This window comes from Electrona antarctica (assembly GCF_951216825.1).
Source record: "Electrona antarctica genome assembly, chromosome: 10".
Classification (NCBI taxonomy): domain Eukaryota; kingdom Metazoa; phylum Chordata; class Actinopteri; order Myctophiformes; family Myctophidae; genus Electrona; species Electrona antarctica.
The window spans coordinates 43977663-43998693 of record NC_136791.1 but is presented as its reverse complement, the minus strand read 5'-3'; the positions used below and the strand labels follow the sequence as shown (position 1 = coordinate 43998693).

The 21031-nt window shown below is 43.5% G+C and overlaps 1 protein-coding gene across 1 annotated transcript in view; it reads right to left on the bottom strand.

The window, feature by feature from the left end:
• The window catches only part of LOC306930855 (uncharacterized protein), a 68978-nt gene that overhangs the window by 36253 nt on the left and 11694 nt on the right, over positions 1-21031 (bottom strand). The window contains exons 7-10 of the mRNA XM_079511951.1: positions 18764-18792; positions 17534-17692; positions 12504-12586; positions 8493-8646 (exon numbers count right to left, since the gene is read on the bottom strand). Coding sequence (XP_079368077.1) covers positions 8493-8646; positions 12504-12586; positions 17534-17692; positions 18764-18792 — 425 coding nt within the window. The remainder of the gene's footprint in view (positions 1-8492; positions 8647-12503; positions 12587-17533; positions 17693-18763; positions 18793-21031) is intronic.

The following is a 21031-nucleotide window of genomic DNA, read 5'->3' as shown; positions in this document are numbered from 1 at the left end:
GGAGGTTCTAGTGTGGCCTACTGAGGGAGGTTCTAGTGTGGCCTACTGAGGGAGGTAGTTCTGGTTGCCTGCCATGCAATGGCAGAAACACAGGTTGAAATCTAAAACGCATACTTAATCGTAATAATAATAATAATCAAGATGCGAAACTTTGTCCGCTATGGCCGGCCGCACGGTTTGCCAAAGCCCCGCAATATATACATCAAATATATATTAGATGTATATATTGTGTGCTTGTGCTTTTCTTTCCGATTCGCGTTACCGTGCCGACGTAATTCGCAATAAACGACGCGAAAAATGCCCCATTCAAAGTCGATGGGGAAACGCGTGGAAAAACAGAAAACGACACGTTACTTTGGAGCCACATTGCTCTGGCATACTGGTACGTAGAAACACGATTTAAAAGTCAAACAGCACACGAGGCCATCGACTCTGTGGTGGTTCAGACGGAATTCGAATACGTTGCACGGTTTGCCCGGTATCGCAGTTCAAAGTGTGTGTGGTCTGAGCAATATTCTCGACTCAGAGTGTCGCACGCCCAGAGAGAGAGCGGGTTAGAGTGAGAAGCCACTGTGAAGCCTGTACCGAAATTCTCCGAACAAATCGTCGTCACGGCCAACATATTCACTTTACACGCATGGGTTTCGGTAATTTTGTAGCCACAGTTGTCCTCTTTCACCCAATGTCACAACCATAGCCCAGATACATACAGTACGTGAACTACAGCCCTGAAAGCGACAGGTGTACCATCATAATGTGTCATAAACTCCATGTTAACTGCCTGAATGACTCAGCATTTTTTTCATCACAGACACAATTCTTAACTCGCTCTTATAACCACGTTTTTTATCGTACCAATACCGCACACGGCGTACCTCAATGTCTCGGGTCACTCACGGCGAAAACAAAAATCGCATTCGACTTTTACTTTTTGCGACAGAGCAATTTGTTCGGACATACGTTCTCTCAATGAGACAGTCACTGTGCTTTTAACTTTCAATACTGTTTGCATTTGCATAGACTAGCCCAGGTGAAAATGATACTTTGTTAATGATTCAAGGTCAAGTTGACCACCTCTCACACACGCACATGCACACATGTGCATGCACACACACACACACACATTGAAAGTCAATGGAGAAAATCGGGAAAACACGTAACTGTCGTTTCTCAACCGTTTCAGACGCGGGGCGGCTCGCCAGAACCGGGCCGCCCCCCTGAGCGAAACCAAATGGACCCCTTAGCATGTTAGCATTAGCATGTTAGCATGTTAGCATTAACATGTTAACATTAGCATGTTAGCATTAGCATGTTAGCATGTTAGTATGTTAGCATTAGCATGTTAACATTAGCATGTTAGCATGTTAGCATGTTAGCATGTTAGCATTAGCATATTAGCATGTTAGCATTAGCATGTTAGCATTAGCATGTTAGCATGTTAACATTAGCATGTTAGCATGTTAGCATTAGCATGTTAGCATTAGCAGTTTATCATGTTAGCATTATCATGTTAGCATTAGCATGTTAGCATGTTAGCATTAGCATGTTAGCATTAGCATGTTAGCATTAGCATGTTAGCATTAGCATGTTAGCATTAGCATATTAGCATTAGCATATTAGCATTAGCATGTTAGCATGTTAGTATTAGCATGTTAGCGTTAGTATTAGCATGTTAGCATTAGCATGTTAGCATTAAAATGTTATCGCTAGCATGTTAGCATTAGCATGTTAGTATTAGCATGTTGGTGGCAACGTAATGTGCAGTAAACTTAGACCAAATACCCCATTGAAAGTCAATGGCTTACATGTAACCAAATGGACCCTTACAGGGTCTGAGAGGCTAAATGTCATCAAATGGTGGTCCGTAGCTCAAATGCTGCACAGACTTGGCGAGCTGCAGGCACCCAGTCAAATTTCTTGAAATTTGTTTCTAAACACAGGTTGAAATCTAAAACGCATACTTAATAATTATCGTAATAGATGTTCCGAACTTCGACGTCTATGGCCGGCCGCACGGTTTGCCAAAGCCCCGCAATATATACATCAAAACGTGCGGCTCGGCCGGGAATGGTGTGCTTGTGCTTTTCTTTCCGATTCGCGTTACCGTGCCGACGTAATTCGCAATAAACGACGCGAAAATTGCCCCATTCAAAGTCGATGGGGAGACGCGGGTAAAAACAGAAAACGACACGTTACTTTGGAGCCACATTGCTCTGGCATACTGGTATGTAGAAACACGATTTAAACGTCAAACAGCACACGAGGCCATCGACTTTGTGGTGGTTCAGACGGAATTCGAATACGTTGCACGGTTTGCCCGCTATCGCAGTTCAAAGTGTGTGTGGTCTGAGCAATAATCTCGACTCAGAGTGTCGCATGCCCAGAGAGAGAGCGGATCAGAGTGAGAAGCCAATGTGAAGACTATACCGAAATTCTCCGAACAAATCGTCCTCACGGCCAAAATATTCACTTTACAGGCATGGGTTTCGGTAATTTTGTAGCCACACTCGTCCTCTTTCACCCAATGTCACAACCATAGCCCAGATACATACAGTACGTGAACTACAGCCCTGAAAGCGACAGGTGTACCATCATAATGTGTCAAAAACTCCATGTTAACTGCCTGAATGACTCAGCAATTTTTTCATAACAAACACAATTCTTAACTCGCTCTCATAACCACGTTTTGTATCGTACCAATACCACGATCGCACACGGCGTACCTCAATGTCTCGGGTCACTCACGGCGAAAACAAAAATCGCATTCAACTTTTACTTTTTGCGATAGAGCAATTTGTTCGGACATACGATCTGTCATTGACAGTCAGTGGGCTTTTAACTTTCAATACTGTTTGCGTTTGCATAGACTAGCCCAGGTGAAAATGATACTTTGTTAATGATTCAAGGTCACCTGACCAACTCTCACACACGCACGCACATGCACGCACATGCACACATGTGCACGCACACACACACATTGAAAGTCAATAGAGAAATTCGGGGAAACACGTAACTGTCCTTTCTCAACCGTTTCGGACGCAGGGCGGCTCGCCAGAATTGGGCCGCCCCCCCCTGAGCGAAACCAAATGGACCCCTTAGCATGTTAGCATTAGCATGTTAGCATGTTAGCATTAGCATGAGCATGTTAGCATGTTAGCATGTTAGCATTAGCATGTTAGCATTAGCATGTTAGCATTAACATGTTAGCATGTTAGCATTAGCATGTTAGCGCATTAGCATTAGCATTAGCATGAGCATGTTAGCATGTTAGCATGTTAGCATTAGCATGTTAGCATTAGCATGTTAGCATTAGCATGTTAGCATTAGCATGTTAGCATGTTAGCATTAGCATGTTAGCATTAGCATGTTAGCATTAGCATATTAGCATTAGCATGTTAGCATTAGCATTTTAGCATGTTAGCATGTTAGCATTAGCATGTTAGCATTAGCATGTTAGTATTAGCATGTTAGCATGTTAGCATTAGACTGTTGGTGGCAACGTAATGTGCAATAAACTTAGACAAAATACCCCATTGAAAGTCAACCAAATGGACCCTTACAGGATCTGAGAGGCTAAATGTCATCAAATGGTGGTCCGTGGCTCAAATGCTGCACAGACTTGGCGAGCTGCAGGCACCCAGTCAGTTCTTGAAATTTGTTTCTAGTTCATCTTGTGTTTTTTCATATCGTACATTAATGCTCTTTTTATACGTCTTAGTATGGAGTCTATGGACAGTGTCGCAGGAAAGAAGCGAAAATGGCCAATCTACAGGCACACGCTTGTCGATTGGCTATTTTCTTTTGCCATTTTCGAACGCTTGCCACCTGTAAGGTTGCACACAGGTTGGGGTCAAGTCTGTCTGTGGGTTTTCAACTGACAGCAACAACATTTCAAGAGTCCGAGTCAAACTACCTGAAAACGTATTCAATAAGTGTGATATAAATAGGTATTTCAATGACAATACGTTGATTTGAACTAGAAAGACACGATTGTTGATGCATTAACCCATTTTGGGCGGGAACCCCTTTTGGTGTTGCATTATGTAATGCTTTAGCTATTGAAAAATAGCAGATCTACAAGCTCATAGCGCGGCACCGAGTGCCGCGCTACGAGCTTGTAGGTCTGCTATTTTTGAAAAATCATGAAAATGTGAGTCAAAGCTTTGAATATTATATTCTTTCAGAGCGAACGTTTGTAACTCAAATCTTTGCTTCGGGGGGGGGGGGGGGGGGGGGTCCCTGAAACAACATATATTTTCAGATGGAGGTCGGTGGCAATACAATTACATATAGCTGTTGGGATCCTTGGCATGAAATATTGAGAACCACTGATATAGAAACATAGGTATTTCAGAAAACTGTCAGAATTTACAGTAGAATATTTTTTTTTAATTTCGACGTCAGGCCAAAATGGGTTTAACATGGGACTGAAAAGACGTTATGTACAGCCCGGCCTGGGCATTGTGTGTGGATTTCTAAAGTGACGTTAGAGTCACGCATTCCATATTGCCCATATTCCCTTAGGAAGAAAACAGGAAGTTAATTTGCGCCGTCAGTGCGGAGTCTGCGGACACACCCAGCCAAAACAACTTCAGGAAGCGCACACACACACACACACACACATTTCAATTTATTTATTTGAGTCCACATTTATAAAATACATTATCAAGGGCACAAATATTTTCAGTTGCTTCTGATATCCCACGCACTTGAAACATCATGTGCTTTAGTCCAAACAAGACCTAAATGTACAGAATATACAACACATGAACTTAATCACAGCCAACATTGGTCACTTCAGTCTGTCATATTACCGACACCGAAAGTGAATCATGGGTACAAAAAGCACCTTCTCCTCCAAATAGACCGACTGCCTATAATGGAGGAGATTGAACAGTATGTTGCAAGCTGCTTTGCCTTACACTTGGACAGCCCTATAATCCTCAAGCCTCTGACCACTAGCCTGTGGACATGGCCCAGGCTGCCAAATATAAAAACAATGAGCTGAAACGTATATCCCAGTTGTATAATGGCCTGCACTAATAATTTACTTGTTTAGTAAGGAAAGCTTCCTCTAAACTTGAATCAAAAGCACAGCCAACTTCCAATAGAAAAGCCTCTCTTCTGTTCGTCAATTATAATGACATCTGGTGTATTTGCAGTTATATTTGCAAATACGGTTGGGTCATTGCATTGAAACATTTCTGGTTTCACACAGGAATGTTTGTGAAACACAACAGAGGAATTAAACATAGGTGACACATCTTTGGCAATAATGTTCACAATTCTGTCATGCCTGGCTATATACAGTCCTTTGTAAATATTACAGCCGTTTAATATATGAGACATAGACTCTATGGTCTGATGCTGTCCATGGTGTAGACAGTGAGGGTCATGATTATTGGGATACCAGATGGATAGATTCAGTTTGGTTGGCAGCACTTGGAGGCGTGCCTTTACTGTGAAGATGAGAATGTCCTCATCAATCGCTGCGTTTTTTAGAATTGAGTGGGACACAGAGTGATCAGCTGATTTTGATTGATTGAAGAATTTATTAACAGTTTGCAGAATTACAGTACATTTCAAGCACAAACTCAATACAAAGGCTGTTAACTGTGAGTGGACGACCCAATTAAGCATTACACTTGTTTCCAATAGGGTCCACCATGTTCAAATCATCAAAACATTTAGAGACGTACAAATAGACACTTCTATAGACAGAACAGGAATTCATCATAAAGGAGGTAAAAAGGGAAAAGAAACATATACAGTGAGGGGAAAAAAGGGGTGGGCGGTGGGGGGGATTCACGTTCAGCTCCGTTAATTTGTTTGTTTTCCTTGGAGGAGCTGCGTTGGGTCCCCAAGTTGGCTCAGTGGCCATACCTTGAGTTGGCTGTGTGGCCGCGACCGTCTCTAGTGTTGTCCTTGCGTTCGTGTTTGAGGGATTCCGATTTTACAGGGGCCAGTTTCGAATTGCAGCCGTCCGTAGGTGCCCTTTGAGAGCGGTTTTGAAAGAGTCAAGGGATTCGCATGTCTTAATGACAGTTGGTAGGGCGTTCCACATTTTGGTGGCATAGGAGCGAAAAGAATTTAGTCCCTTGTTTGTGCCGAATCTGGGTTGTACATGGTTCATTGCACTCCCTCTGGTGTTGTGGGTGTGGACTTCGTTAACATTAAGGAAGTATCTAGACAGGTACATGGGTATCTTGGTGGTGTATCGAATCTTGTGGACCAGACCCATTGCAAGATGCTGTACTCTGTCGTCGACCCTAAGCCATTCCAGCCTGTCGAAGTGGGCAGGGGTGAGGTGGGTTCGGGGGGCTAGGTCAAGTAGGAGCCTGACCAGTTTGTTTTGGGAAGTCTGGAGCCTGGTTTTAAGGGCTTTTGAGGTGCTGTGGTACCAGGAGGTGCATGCATAGTCAAAGAAACCCTGTACAAGGGCTCCTGTTAAGGTCTTCAAGGTGTTTTTGTTGACCAGTGAGGAGATCCTGTAAAGGAATCTTGTTCTATGTTTGACCTTTTTGATTACGTTGGTGGCCATTTTATCACCGGAAAGATTAGCCTCCAGGATGGAACCTAGGTAGGTAATTTCATCTTTACGTGTGATAACATTGTCACCCACTTTAACCAAGAAGCCATTTCCCTTGCTGAGATTACTATTAGAGCCAAAGAGAATGGATTCAGTTTTTCCCAGGTGTAAAGATAGTTTGTTATCAGCGAGCCAGGTGCAGATTCTACCGAGTTCAGAGCTGAGGGCATTTTCAACCTGCAGTTTGTCCCTGTCCGAGACCAGCAGTGCTGAGTCATCTGCGAACAGGAACAAGTTGCAGTCACAAGCTGAAGTCATGTCGTTTACATATGGAGGCACGCAAGCTTCCCTTGCAGCCGTAGTCCTGTCCAGCGTCGTTTTCTATGCTGCTCTCTGAGCGCTAGAAGATGCGCACGCGCGCCGTTGTTAGGGAGCGCGCTTGCTGTTCCGTCGTCGCGGCTTACTGTTGCGCGAGCGTTGATTGACAGGTCAGTGATCACGGATTCAGAGACGTGCACCGTCTCGTTGTCCGCTCCTTTCCACTCCAAAGAGACACCAGTCCAGTTACACAGATCGTTCAGATCAGGCCAGTCAGAGTTTACACCAAAACCAGTTGCGTTGGTATCCAATTTACCACTGGGCTTCTTTTTGAACCCGAGGAAGCTGGGGGGGTCTCTTGTTTTGGGGACCTTGCGTCGCTCCAGATCGAGAATTAGCGAGGCTCTGGCGAGCTCTCTGACTGCCCGATCGTCACTGTTAAGCATGTTTAATAGGTGGGAAAGGCGTGTGGATATATATGTCCATTCAATGTCCGGTACCCCGAGCCCTCCCTCCCGTTTACTGTGGAATATGAAGTCACGGGTTGTGTGTGTACTCAGGCCAAACCATTCTCTCACTCGCTGTACAGTTTTGTTGTTTAAGTCACACACACACACACACACACACACACACACACACACACACACACACACACACACACACACACACACACACACACACACACACACACACACACACACACACACACACACACACACACACACACACACAGTGGGGTTCCAGGGGATGGGAATTGCGACCCCCTAGCTTTTACATTTTAACCTAAAAATTCAGGACTTTCTTATTTCCTCCACCTCTTTTTTCGGATGAATCTGATTTTAGATCGACAAACATACACGTATTGACTAATCACTTTAAAACTGGCATCTCTATTTTATTTATTTATGTAATTATATAAAGGCAAACATAACCTTTTCACAAGTTCTTGTTAATAATTTCCTGTGGTTAAATATTTATAAAACCCAGACACAGATTGAACCACTTTCAGGTATTTTTTTCCCCTTCAAAAATAGCCATAATATCCGATCTACAAGCTTGGACGGCTATTATGCTACTCGGCTAATAGGCATTAATTTACGAAAAAAAGTTAAAAACATATTTCAGTCAATAGATTTGCCTGGGTTAGGTATAAAACAGGAAGGTAATGCTAAATCTTCTAACAAGATTATTAACAGAACTATTCAGCGCTACAGTCAAAGGTAATGCTAAAACAATAAAAAGGGTCTTGTTTTCATTGTCCATTCTCAACTTTTTTCATTTCAAGGGCTCCCAGTTTGATATGCATTTGGCCACAGACATTTTTTCTTCTTCTTTAACCCCATTTAGGCCTGACCTCAAAATTTAGTTTTCACAATTTTTCAAAAATAGCAGACCTACAAGCTCGTAGCGCGCCACTCGGTGGCGCGCTACGAGCTTGTAGATCTGCTATTTTTCAATAGCTAAATTATAACATAATGGGGTTCCCGCCCAAAATGGGTCAATCTCTATTCTCTGGGACCCCAATCTACACTATACAATTCTCAGTGTAATTTTAACTCAACGTATTGATCCCTGTACCTAACGCTGACACCCAGTGGCATAGAATATCCCCTCAGGGATGACACAATCAATCAATACTGCTCACCTTGTCTCCGTAGCTCGTTCTTGACGGCCTCTACCCCTCCCTTCTTCTCGATGAAGTCGTAAATGACCTTCGACGTCTCCTTGTCCTTCAGCTGGGCTTCGGAGATACCGCACATGTCAAACAGGTTCTTCAGCTCCGGGTCCAAATTATTCAACTGCAGGGAGGGATGATTTAAAAGACTTGAATTTGAACACAATACACACACACACACACACACACAAATCTACTTCACAATTACCCCTGCCAGGTTTGGGTTTTGCGCATTCAGGTTACCAGATCAAAAGGTTTCTACTTAAAATTGTGAGAAATGACCGGCTTATTTGATGCCATTGCTAAGTTTACGTTTAAAGACATCTTGGAGGGTTGCAACTGCAATGTGAGGATGGGTCAGAAAGTTTAGAAGTTTAGAAAGGGAGCCGTTTCATTCCGTTTCATTCTGAACAGCATCAACCTTTTATTATATCTCTTATACATAGCAAAGAAGCCTCCGTCATTGAGCAGGTTGTCTTTGCATGTTGTACTCGCATGGTGTACAGAACCCCATTCAAAGTTTGTTTGTTGTTCAGCAGCTCACTGAAGCCAGGCTCAAACAAACAAACCTCAGTAGGCTGCAGCAAGCTCTTATACTGCTCTCTGCTGGTGGAACATGTCAACTATACAGCAGAGTCTGATGAAGGGCTCGTTAACCTACAGTACATGTCATTTGTTATTTTAGACCATATCTCTGCTGTCGGGCAGAAACTAGCTATGTCCAAAATATAACCTTTTCAGGAAAAAAGGAAAAAAACAATACTGCCTCATCAAAGTTGGTATGGTGACTCTATACATTGGCAGATACTTGAATGTGTCCTTATATTATCGTCACTTTACCCAAACACAGCTCAAGTGGGGTTGACTTTGTCATTTCTAATCAATGGGGGAAAAACCACCTAACTCCACACAAGTTGGAGTTAGGTGGATACAAAGGAGTTATGAGGTTTAGTCAAAAGCGCTTTTTTTGAATACCGGTACTTTTCATTGGTTCAATATTTGTAAAACCCACACACAGACGTGAGAAGGGTGTTTTTTTTTAAGGAAATAAAATGGAGTTAGCTGGTTCCTGCCCAACAGCGATGATATGCTGTTTGTCCAAAGAGGATGCAGGAAATATTCCCCATTAAAATTAAAATGAATAGCACTAAAAATGTGTTTGCTAAATGGTGCATTGTGAGAACAATCAAACACTAGAAAGGTCGCAATTTAAAAAAATTGCAAAGTGTGGTTGCCGCAGTGGCTTACATATGCCCCTCCCACTGATATTGCCAGCCAATTACAATGTCGCGTCACCCCTGCGATCATGCGTAAGTAATTCGGATGGGATTTATCCCCCCAAAAAAATGTTTTCTGCAAGAATGAAAATGGAATCGCTTTTGGCTTTTGGTTGATTAAACCACCCGCGACATCTGATTCAAATTTGGGATGGATTGGACATTCCGTTCGTGACTTTAGGCATTTTTTGTAAAATAGGCCCCTCCCACTAACTTCGGACGACGATTAAGGCCGAACGATACGGACAAAAAAAAATCAAAAAATCTGAAAAAAATTGAAACGCGGTCCGATAGGTCCAGAGATCATGTGTACCGATTTCTGTGAGATTCGGACAAAATCTGTAGAAACAGAAAATAAAGGTGTGTTTTGAAGAAAAATCTAAATGGAAAATCTATCCTGACGCAAATGGGCGTGGCCTATATGGGGGGATGCGTCATGGCCCAAGGAATACAGGGAGAAAGGAATTTTGAATTTACGACCTACGGTTCAAGAGTTATAAGCCAAAACGTAAAGCGGGCTGTTATAGCGCCACCATGAGGCCGACCGATATAATTATAAGTTAATTAATTTTAGTAAGTATTACGAATTATCCCTCCAAGTTTTGTAACTATAGCCCTTACGGTCTCCGAGAATGATTTTCGCATTTTCCCATTCATGTCAATGGGGAAATTTAATGCACGAATAAATTAATATCAATTAAACTATACAATATTTCTCTTAGCAATGAGCAAGCACACCATTCCCATCCCCATTTTTCAGGTCAATTTGACATATGGCTCAAGTGCGTACAATCAAAACTGTAGGAGGAGTAGTACTACAAAGTTAGGGTTACTCTAGCGAAATAAATAAAGTGTTACAATTACAATAGTCTGGTTGCCCTTTAGGGCAACCACACTAATTAAAAGAAAAACAAAAAACTCACTATTTTACCCATCGTTGTTTTCAGTTCACCACCGCTCAGCTTGCTCTGCTGCTGATCCTGGTGAATAATACAGTGGTAGGAAAAGAAGTCAGGAACTGCGGGTTCTATATTGCATTTTGCATGCTGTGTTACAACAGTAAATGAAGGGACATCACTTCAATTATGATAGAATAGTGTGAAACTCTATAACTCTATATACAGTCATAACTACATCTCAACTCATGACAAAAATAAAGTGGCACTTGTGCCAGTACAGTTTCTAACCTAATCTGTCACAGCTGCCATCGAGTGGATGAATAGTCGATTTAAGCAATATTACACGAGAGGGTGTGGTTTAACGTGACATAGTCGAGTTCCGCAAGCATCACTGAAGTGATGACGGTTTTTACACTTGCTGAAAATAGCCCATCTACAAGCTCACAACGTGTCGCAGATGTGAGCTTGTAGATCTGCTATTTTCAGCATGCAACCAAGTGTAAAACTAGAAAAAGTGCCCTTATGGGCACAGGTCTCCACCAGGAGGATGTTTTTTGTGTGTGTGTGTGTGTGTGTGTGTGTGTGTGTGTGTGTGTGTGTGTGTGTGTGTATGTGTGTGTGTGTGTGTGAGACGCGCCACCATGAGGCTGATTTGAAAAGTGGCATTTCTTCCTCAGCCTAGTGGGAATATGCATGCACAGTTTCACCGCAATCGGATGCTGCGTTGAGTAATTGTGGCAATTTGTACAAAACGGGTACAAAGCGGGCTACTCCTGAAAGGTTTAGAAGCCAATCGTAGTCAATGAAGGTGGATTATGAGAAATCAAACAAACGCGTCTTGATCACATGACTATGGAGAACATGTGTACCGATTTGCGTGAAATTTGGATAAAATCTGAAGGAGTAATATTAGAAAATGTGTTTTACATATGTCGGCCTCCTGGTGGCGCTATAAAGAGCAGATGTGAAAAATTCCAGGCAAAGGTTTTTCCTTGGCCTCTAGGGAGTTGGCATACAAAGTTATCCACAGATCCGTGCAGTTAGAGGTAAAAACACTTTTCGGCGAGTTATAGCGCCACCATGAGGCTGAGTTGAAAATGTTCACGTGGGATTTCTTCCTCTGCCTAGTGGGAATGTGCGTGCACAATTTCACGGAAATCACACAATGTGTCCATGATTTGCAGCATTTTGTTTGAAACTGAGCACTCCTGCAAACTTTGAAAGCCAATCTTAGCCAATCTGGATGGAGTCTGAGAAATCTGAAAGACCCGTTTCGTTGAATGGCTCTAGAGAGACTGTGTACCAATCTGCGTGATGTTTGGACAAAATCTGTAGGTGTACTGTCACAAAGCGGCCTCCTGGTGGCGCTATAACAGGCCGTTCTGGAAATTCTGGGGCAGAGGTTCATCGTTGGCATCCAGGGAGTGTGTGCGCAAAATTTGACATCGACCGGGTTAACGGTGCCGGAGATTAGCTGTTCACAGACGGACGGACACACACACACACGGACGGACGGACGGACGGACACACGGACGGACGGACGGAGTGCAAAACATACTCTCTCCCCATGCCTTCGGCCTGGTGTCTCTCCCCATGCCTTCGGCCTGGTGGAGACAATTACTTATACTGGATCTGTTGTCCACTAGTAGTTTGTATTTGTTGACGAAATTGTCAATATATTTTGTCTTAGTTTTAGTCATCACAGCTTAGTTTTCATTTAGTTTCCGTCGGTGAAAAAGGTTAGTCGACGAACATTTTTCATCTTAGTTTTAGTCAATGAAATCAACACCGTTTCTTTTTTATACCAGTTTCTTCTGCACTTGATAGACGGCATCATTGATCCCACGCTGGTGCTTCCCATACAGGCCTTCTGTCACAGCAGTGCATTCTGGGAAGTGGGAACCACACACACACACACACACACACACACACACACACACACACACACACACACACACACACACACACACACACACACACACACACACACACACACACACACACACACACACACACACACACACACACACACACACACACACACACACACAATGAATTCAGCCACTCAGAGCGATGAGCTGGGAATATTGGGCCTCATGCGCCAATAAGTTCCTAACTTTTCCTCTTACATTTCTTCCTAAGTGAATTCCTAAGAGAAGTCCAGTCAGATTCATGAAACGTTCTTAAGTAGGCAGAATTGTTCGTAAGCATGTTCTTATGATGATGAATCCAAATCCTCGTAACTTGAAGGGGTGTGCCAGTTCATTCAAATTATCATAGGTAGACGCCCCACATATCCTAATTAGCATCCTAATTACCATAGGGAACCGCCCCACCAATCCCATATAAGGCATTGGGAATTCACTTTCCTACCTGTGTTCACCCAGGTGGGTGTGGTTTTGCATGACTCCATGGCCTTGCCTGCAGTCACACCTGTGTGTGATTGCAGCTCACAGGACCTCACACATAGAAATAAAGTTGAGTGAAGTCAAGAATACCTAAACTAAAGTCTAAATATGGTGGAACACCAGACTCCAAACATTAAAAAATCAATAATACTGTGGAGGTACTGAAGTGAACAGAAAGTTTCACATTTTCAATATTTTAATATTTTCAATATTCATGAATGTATTTTATAATTATCTCACAATAGTCAAATGGTGGGGGGGGGGGGGGGGGGGGGGGGGGGGGGGTTATGTGGTGGGTATGCTGCATTTGTTTGGGTTGGGTTGTGAACTCTAAACCAGTGGTTCTCAAACATTTTCATGTCAAGGACCCCCAAATTGACATGCATTCTGCAGACCCCCATATGAAAATATTTTCTGCTAGGGTAATGTTTTGAAGATTTATCTAAATGTTTTGAAAATAGCCGATCTACAAGCTCAAAATGGGCAGTAATGGGACGCGTTTGTGAGCTTGTAGATTGGCTATTTTCAAAGTATAAAATGGGATTAAAGTGGTAAAATATTCCATATTTTGCTGTGGACTGCCTGGAACTTCCTCAGAGACCCCTTGAGGTCCTCAGACCAAACTTTGAGCATCATGCAGATGGCACTGTTTTCCCTTTATGTTTTCAGATTGCACTTAAGAACGAAAAAGGCACCCTAAGAGTGCTCCACAGTGTGCGTAGATTCTGTTCTTACCTACGAACAAATCACAGCTAAGAAAAGATTGAGGGATCCCAAAACCTTCTTAAAAACTTCCTAAGTGGGTCTAAGAACAAATTTCCTCTTAAGAACTTCTTAAGAACGGTTGGCGCATGAGGCCCATTGTCTTTAAATTATCTTTCAATATAAAGAATAGAATAGACTTGTGCTTCATATAGTCTACCTATAAAAACAAGCATATTCAGTGAATCTATCATGATAGTGTAAATAAGTAAAGTGCTTCATAATCCGCCTAAAACAGTGCATAATTCAGTTCATCTTTCATGATTCAGTTCATCTATCATATTGATTTCCGTCCCTAATGTCCTCGGCTATACTAGTCGCGCAGTAGCAGGGAAAACACTGTTAGAGAATCGTGTTGTGTGGGTGGAGATGCTCTCTGGCCGGTGGTGTCTCAGGTTGTGTCCTGAGTCCTTCCACATGAACAGAGGGTGAGCAGGATGTGCAGGATGTGCTCTCCTTCTACAGCGCTGTGTGTAGATTGTGTCCATGGCAGGGAGATTTAATCCAATAATTCTCTCTGCACTTTTGACAACTCGTTGCAGCGATTTCCTCTCAGCTTGGGTAGTGTTTCCAAACCACACCGCACCACATACATATCTTAGATCGCCAACTATGTTCCAAAAGCTTGTAGATCTGCTATTTTCACTAGTTTGTGTCTTGTCCCGGGACATTTTCTCTTTTGGGTCACAGGCTCAACAGCTTGGAAACCGCTATCCGAGCGAGCGATGGTGCAGGACAGTCTCATATTCTCACCTGTAAAAGTCGGTCTTCAGTGAGGGTTTTGGTGCCAGTCTCATATTCTCACCTGTAAAAGTGGATCTTCGGCGAGGGTTTTGGTTCCAGTCTCATATTCTCACCTGAAAAAGTGGGTCTTCGGCGAGGGTTTTGGTGCCAGTCTCATATTCTCACCTGTAAAAGTGGATCTTTGGCGAGGGTTTTGGTGCCAGTCTCATATTCTCACCTGTAAAAGTGGGTCTTCGGCGAGGGTTTTGGTGCCAGTCTCATATTCTCACCTGTAAAAGTGGCTCTTCGGCGAGGGTTTTGGTGCCAGTCTCATATTCTCACCTGAAAAAGTGGGTCTTCGGCGAGGGTTTTGGTGCCAGTCTCATATTCTCACCTGTAAAAGTGGGTCTTCGGCGAGGGTTTTGGTGCCAGTCTCATATTCTCACCTGAAAAAGTGGGTCTTCGGCGAGGGTTTTGGTGCCAGTCTCATATTCTCACCTCAAAAAGTGGGTCTTCGGCAAGGGTTTTGGTGCCAGTCTCATATTCTCACCTGAAAAAGTGAGTCTTCGGCGAGGGTTTTGGTGCCAGTCTCATATTCTCACCTGTAAAAGTGGATCTTCGGCGAGGGTTTTGGTTCCAGTCTCATATTCTCACCTGAAAAAGTGGGTCTTCGGTGAGGGTTTTGGTGCCAGTCTCATATTCTCTCCTGTAAAAGTTGGTCTTCGGCGAGGGTTTTGGTGCCAGTCTCATATTCTCACCTGTAAAAGTGGATCTTCGGCGAGGGTTTTGGTGCCAGTCTCATATTCTCTCCTGTAAAAGTTGGTCTTCGGCGAGGGTTTTGGTGCCAGTCTCATATTCTCACCTGTAAAAGTGGATCTTCGGCGAGGGTTTTGGTGCCAGTCTCATATTCTCACCTGAAAAAGTGAGTCTTCGGCGAGGGTTTTGGTGCCAGTCTCATATTCTCACCTGTGAAAGTGGATCTTCGGCGAGGGTTTTGGTTCCAGTCTCATATTCTCACCTGAAAAAGTGGGTCTTCGGCAACGGTTTTGGTGCCAGTCTCATATTCTCTCCTGTAAAAGTTGGTCTTCGGCAAGGGTTTTGGTGCCAGTCTCATATTCTCACCTGTAAAAGTGGATCTTCGGCGAGGGTTTTGGTGCCAGTCTCATATTCTCACCTGAAAAAGTGAGTCTTCAGCGAGGGTTTTGGTGCCAGTCTCATATTCTCACCTGTAAAAGTGGGTCTTCGGCGAGGGTTTTGGTGCCAGTCTCATATTCTCACCTGAAAAAGTGGGTCTTCGGCGAGGGTTTTGGTGCCAGTCTCATATTCTCACCTCAAAAAGTGGGTCTTCGGCAAGGGTTTTGGTGCCAGTCTCATATTCTCACCTGAAAAAGTGAGTCTTCGGCGAGGGTTTTGGTGCCAGTCTCATATTCTCACCTGTAAAAGTGGATCTTCGGCGAGGGTTTTGGTTCCAGTCTCATATTCTCACCTGAAAAAGTGGGTCTTCGGTGAGGGTTTTGGTGCCAGTCTCATATTCTCTCCTGTAAAAGTTGGTCTTCGGCGAGGGTTTTGGTGCCAGTCTCATATTCTCACCTGTAAAAGTGGATCTTCGGCGAGGGTTTTGGTGCCAGTCTCATATTCTCTCCTGTAAAAGTTGGTCTTCGGCGAGGGTTTTGGTGCCAGTCTCATATTCTCACCTGTAAAAGTGGATCTTCGGCGAGGGTTTTGGTGCCAGTCTCATATTCTCACCTGAAAAAGTGAGTCTTCAGCGAGGGTTTTGGTGCCAGTCTCATATTCTCACCTGTAAAAGTGGGTCTTCGGCGACGGTTTTGGTGCCAGTCTCATATTCTTACCTGAAAAAGTGGGTCTTCGGCGAGGGTTTTGGTGCCAGTCTCATATTCTCACCTCAAAAAGTGGGTCTTCGGCAAGGGTTTTGGTGCCAGTCTCATATTCTCACCTGAAAAAGTGAGTCTTCGGCGAGGGTTTTGGTGCCAGTCTCATATTCTCACCTGTAAAAGTGGATCTTCGGCGAGGGTTTTGGTTCCAGTCTCATATTCTCACCTGAAAAAGTGGGTCTTCGGCGAGCGTTTTGGTGCCAGTCTCATATTCTCTCCTGTAAAAGTTGGTCTTCGGCGAGGGTTTTGGTGCCAGTCTCATATTCTCACCTGTAAAAGTGGATCTTCGGCGAGGGTTTTGGTGCCAGTCTCATATTCTCACCTGAAAAAGTGAGTCTTCAGCGAGGGTTTTGGTGCCAGTCTCATATTCTCACCTGTAAAAGTGGCTCTTCGGCGAGGGTTTTGGTGCCAGTCTCATATTCTCACCTGAAAAAGTGGGTATTCGGCGAGGGTTTTGGTGCCAGTCTCATATTCTCACCTGAAAAAGTGAGTCTTCGGCGAGGGTTTTGGTGCCAGTCTCATATTCTCACCTGTAAAAGTGGGTCTTCGGCGAGGGTTTTGGTGCCAGTCTCATATTCTCACCTCAAAAAGTGGGTCTTCGGCAAGGGTTTTGGTGCCAGTCTCATATTCTCACCTGAAAAAGTGAGTCTTCGGCGAGGGTTTTGGTGCCAGTCTCATATTCTCACCTGTAAAAGTGGATCTTCGGCGAGGGTTTTGGTTCCAGTCTCATATTCTCACCTGAAAAAGTGGGTCTTCGGCGAGGGTTTTGGTGCCAGTCTCATATTCTCTCCTGTAAAAGTTGGTCTTCGGCGAGGGTTTTGGTGCCAGTCTCATATTCTCACCTGTAAAAGTGGATCTTCGGCGAGGGTTTTGGTGCCAGTCTCATATTCTCACCTGAAAAAGTGAGTCTTCAGCGAGGGTTTTGGTGCCAGTCTCATATTCTCACCTGTAAAAGTGGCTCTTCGGCGAGGGTTTTGGTGCCAGTCTCATATTCTCACCTGAAAAAGTGGGTCTTCGGCGAGGGTTTTGGTGCCAGTCTCATATTCTCACCTGAAAAAGTGGGTCTTCGGCGAGGGTTTTGGTGCCAGCAGCTCTCCATGAGTTTGATCAGCTCCTCCAGTCCTGGAGCCTTCATTCTTTTAGCAACGTCTAGCGGTGGTCTTCCTCCCCGCTGGACATCAAACTTTGGATCGCTGTCGTTTCCAGTGTCTGAGGAATTTACATGATTAGAAGACAAGAGAAACCATAGGAATAATACAAGTGATTTTATTCTTATTGTTGAATAAACAGTGGACTCTGTGAGGCTGAACCAACAATGAGTGGGTAACACTTTACTTAAAGGTCGGGTCTAGGTGTTAGATATGATGCATTACAATGCACTTTGTCACACTTGCCTAGTGTGGGTAGTGTTAAACGCGGAAAAATATGTAGAACATGTATAGAAAACCTCCAGAGAGTCCTTGCTGCAGAGATTCTGTTCGTCTTTATTCACAGAGAGGAAAAACAAAAGTATTTACAGGTATACTGGACTGGTGGCTTTAGCTCCTTCCACCTCCACAGTCCTACCTTGGCAGTGGGAGGCCTCCCTACATATAAAGGCTAAGCCCCTCCCACTGGAACATACCACCCTGAATTGATTCCACAATTAAACCAGTACTTCTTAATGTCCAGGGACAACACATATTATTCATCACAGAGTATACATAACTTATTATTCAGTCAATTAACCCTATACAAACAATATAGGATAATTAGAGTTCTCTCTATATACACTCTAAACAAAACACAGTTGACATGATGACCCCTCCACCCACACACAGTTGGTAGGTGCTCCCTACCATGGAGCTACCCATCAGTCATCAATCAATATACATACAGTCCAGAATTATATAATTCTCTGCAACATACACAATAAATAATAATTCAAACCTTAGATTAGAAATAAATAATCAGAATCTAATATAGGTCATACGATATATCATCAGTGGCAGGGTGAACTGCCAAACACTTATAAGGCATTATAGCGCTTACAGCTAAACGTTGTTCTCAACAATGTTTTAGAAAACATTGCATAAATTAATGGATTACATTCACTACCATAAGTACGGAAATACTTTGTTTTGTTGTTACTTTTGGGTCAATATATTTATTTTAGGCTAGTAGCCGTTTAATAAAGCAGCAGGATAATTGACGGAAATCAATTGTGCAGTGCGTATATAGACCTGACCTTTAAATCGTTACCAAAAAACAAAAACAAAGAGGAAGAGAGAGATAACTCACTTAAAAGGCTCCACAGCAGCATGGCATAACTACAATAAAAAGAGACATTCATCAGTCATTACTTTGCATATCATCACACATGGAACAGATTGCAAGCTACTCATTCTCAGCGTGATCAGTTTGATAGTTTGCCAAATAAAAACACTAACTAAATTAACTGGTTAAAACCAAGCATATGTTGTTTTGGTTGTCTGTTGTCGTCAGTGTACATTTGCACATGTAGCTACATGCATCATGACTATTGAACTGTACAGCTAAGCAGCAGTCAAAGCTTACGTTGGATAGGCTATGCAGTGACACACAGAGAATTACAGTCAAAGTTTATGTTGGATATTCACAAGGCTATGCAGTGACACACAGAGAATTACAGTCAAAGTTTACGTTGGATATTCACAAGGCTATGCAGTGACACACAGAAAATTATACAGTCAAAGATTATGTTGGAGTTTCACAAGGCTATGCAGTGACCCCAGGCCTTTCCCAAAGACAAAGACAATCTTTTACCTTCAGGGCCGTAAAATCATAGACGGACAAATGGCTCGCAGCTCCATTTTAAACGAGAGTTAAAAGACAATGGTTCCAGGGACGTGCACACATAGACATCAAAGGGGGCTTCAGCCCCTGCCCTTTTACCCATCTGTAAAACGACTGCCCTCTCCAGACCACAAATGCAGCAGTTACTATGAAGTACTGAGAAATGCAAATTCCACTCCTTTCCATGCCATACCGGAGGGCAGCATTCAGGAGAATAGCTTTTTTCCGAAGTCTAGTGAACTTGGAACGATGAACAAATTTGTTTCAAAATCCATGTCGTACACCGCATGTCCAGTAGATAAAGAGTGCTGGGTTGCGCCTTAGCCAATAACAGTAGACAGAGACAGTAGCCAATAACAGCACAGGAAAAAAGTGTATTTTTGATCTGGCACTCTGGCAGTGTAGTGTGCATGCTAGGTGGCAGTGTAGTGTGCATGCCAGGTGGCTTGGTGGCAGTGTAGTGTGCATGCCAGGTGGCTAGGTGGCCAGGGCTGCCAAGTCTCACGCTTTGAGAGTGACAGTCACGCAATTTGACCGTTTACCACGCACCACACCACACCTCCCATTTCTCACGCACACACACTACGCACGCAGAGGGGGGCATCAAATGTGCCAAAAAAAGCCAAGCCGGCTCTCATAATAACAATTTTCTCCGCGGCTCTGCAGCGCTGCATTATGTTAGTGCAGCGCTGTTATATGCAGTAGTAGGGTAACCAGTGAACCACCAAATCGTCAGCAGGGTCCCTGACTGTGACGCATGGAAATGAGCCATGCAGAGTAGTAACATTGCATCGAAATATTTTTCATGGAAGACAATAGCCTCCACAACAAGTGACTATCTCTACTGGTGTGTGGTGTCTCTTGCGCGAGATGAGGAACGGTGCCATAGTGCGCACATTATAGGCACAAAGTCCTGTGTGTGTGTGTGTGTGTGCGTGCGTGCGTGCGGGCATGGGGAAATCATGTAATGGTTTTAACTAAGAAAATGTAAAAATAGGGCTTTTTCCCAAATTCCAGTTTTAGAATCTGACTTTTAATTTCACAACCTATTTCCACTGAGATTATGGGGTGAATGAATGTGGCAACAGACCCATCTTGTCTCTTTCTGTCATAGTGACATTGTCCTGCATCAGATCCTGTTTCCCAATCAGGCCCTCCAATCTCCAGTAGCCTCTTCAGTTTTTCGTTTTTTTGACAGACAGACAGACAGACAGACAGACAGACAGACAGACAGACAGACATCTCTTTACCTGGTGCAACTCGTTCACTCATTTTGTTAAATACTATCATTCAAAAGGTGGGTTATTATTCAGCATCATATCATATGATGCTGAATAAACAGTGAATCCGCAACACTTGTGACGTCACGTCACAAGTGTTGCGGATTCACTGTTTTGCCCCGTTTGCATGGAGACGGGAGGAGACGACATTTTCAAATATTTCCACTCTGGAAGGAGTTTACACATTTCCAATTCCCCAAAACGCTGTCAACAGACCCCTGCAAACAATACTTTATTTTTCCCGTTTTCTATGAACACCTTTCTCGTGTAAAGATAGCACCAATGATAGTTTATTGAGACCTTCACTCTCATTGGCTGCCAGCTAACTCACTCACGCCCACATTCAATCAGGTGGTCCTTTTAAGCAGTCTGTCTTCACTCTACATGCCAAGCTGATTCAGTTGTTAAGATAAGCGTTCAAATTCCCTCCACCTCCCTGACCTCCTCCCTGTGG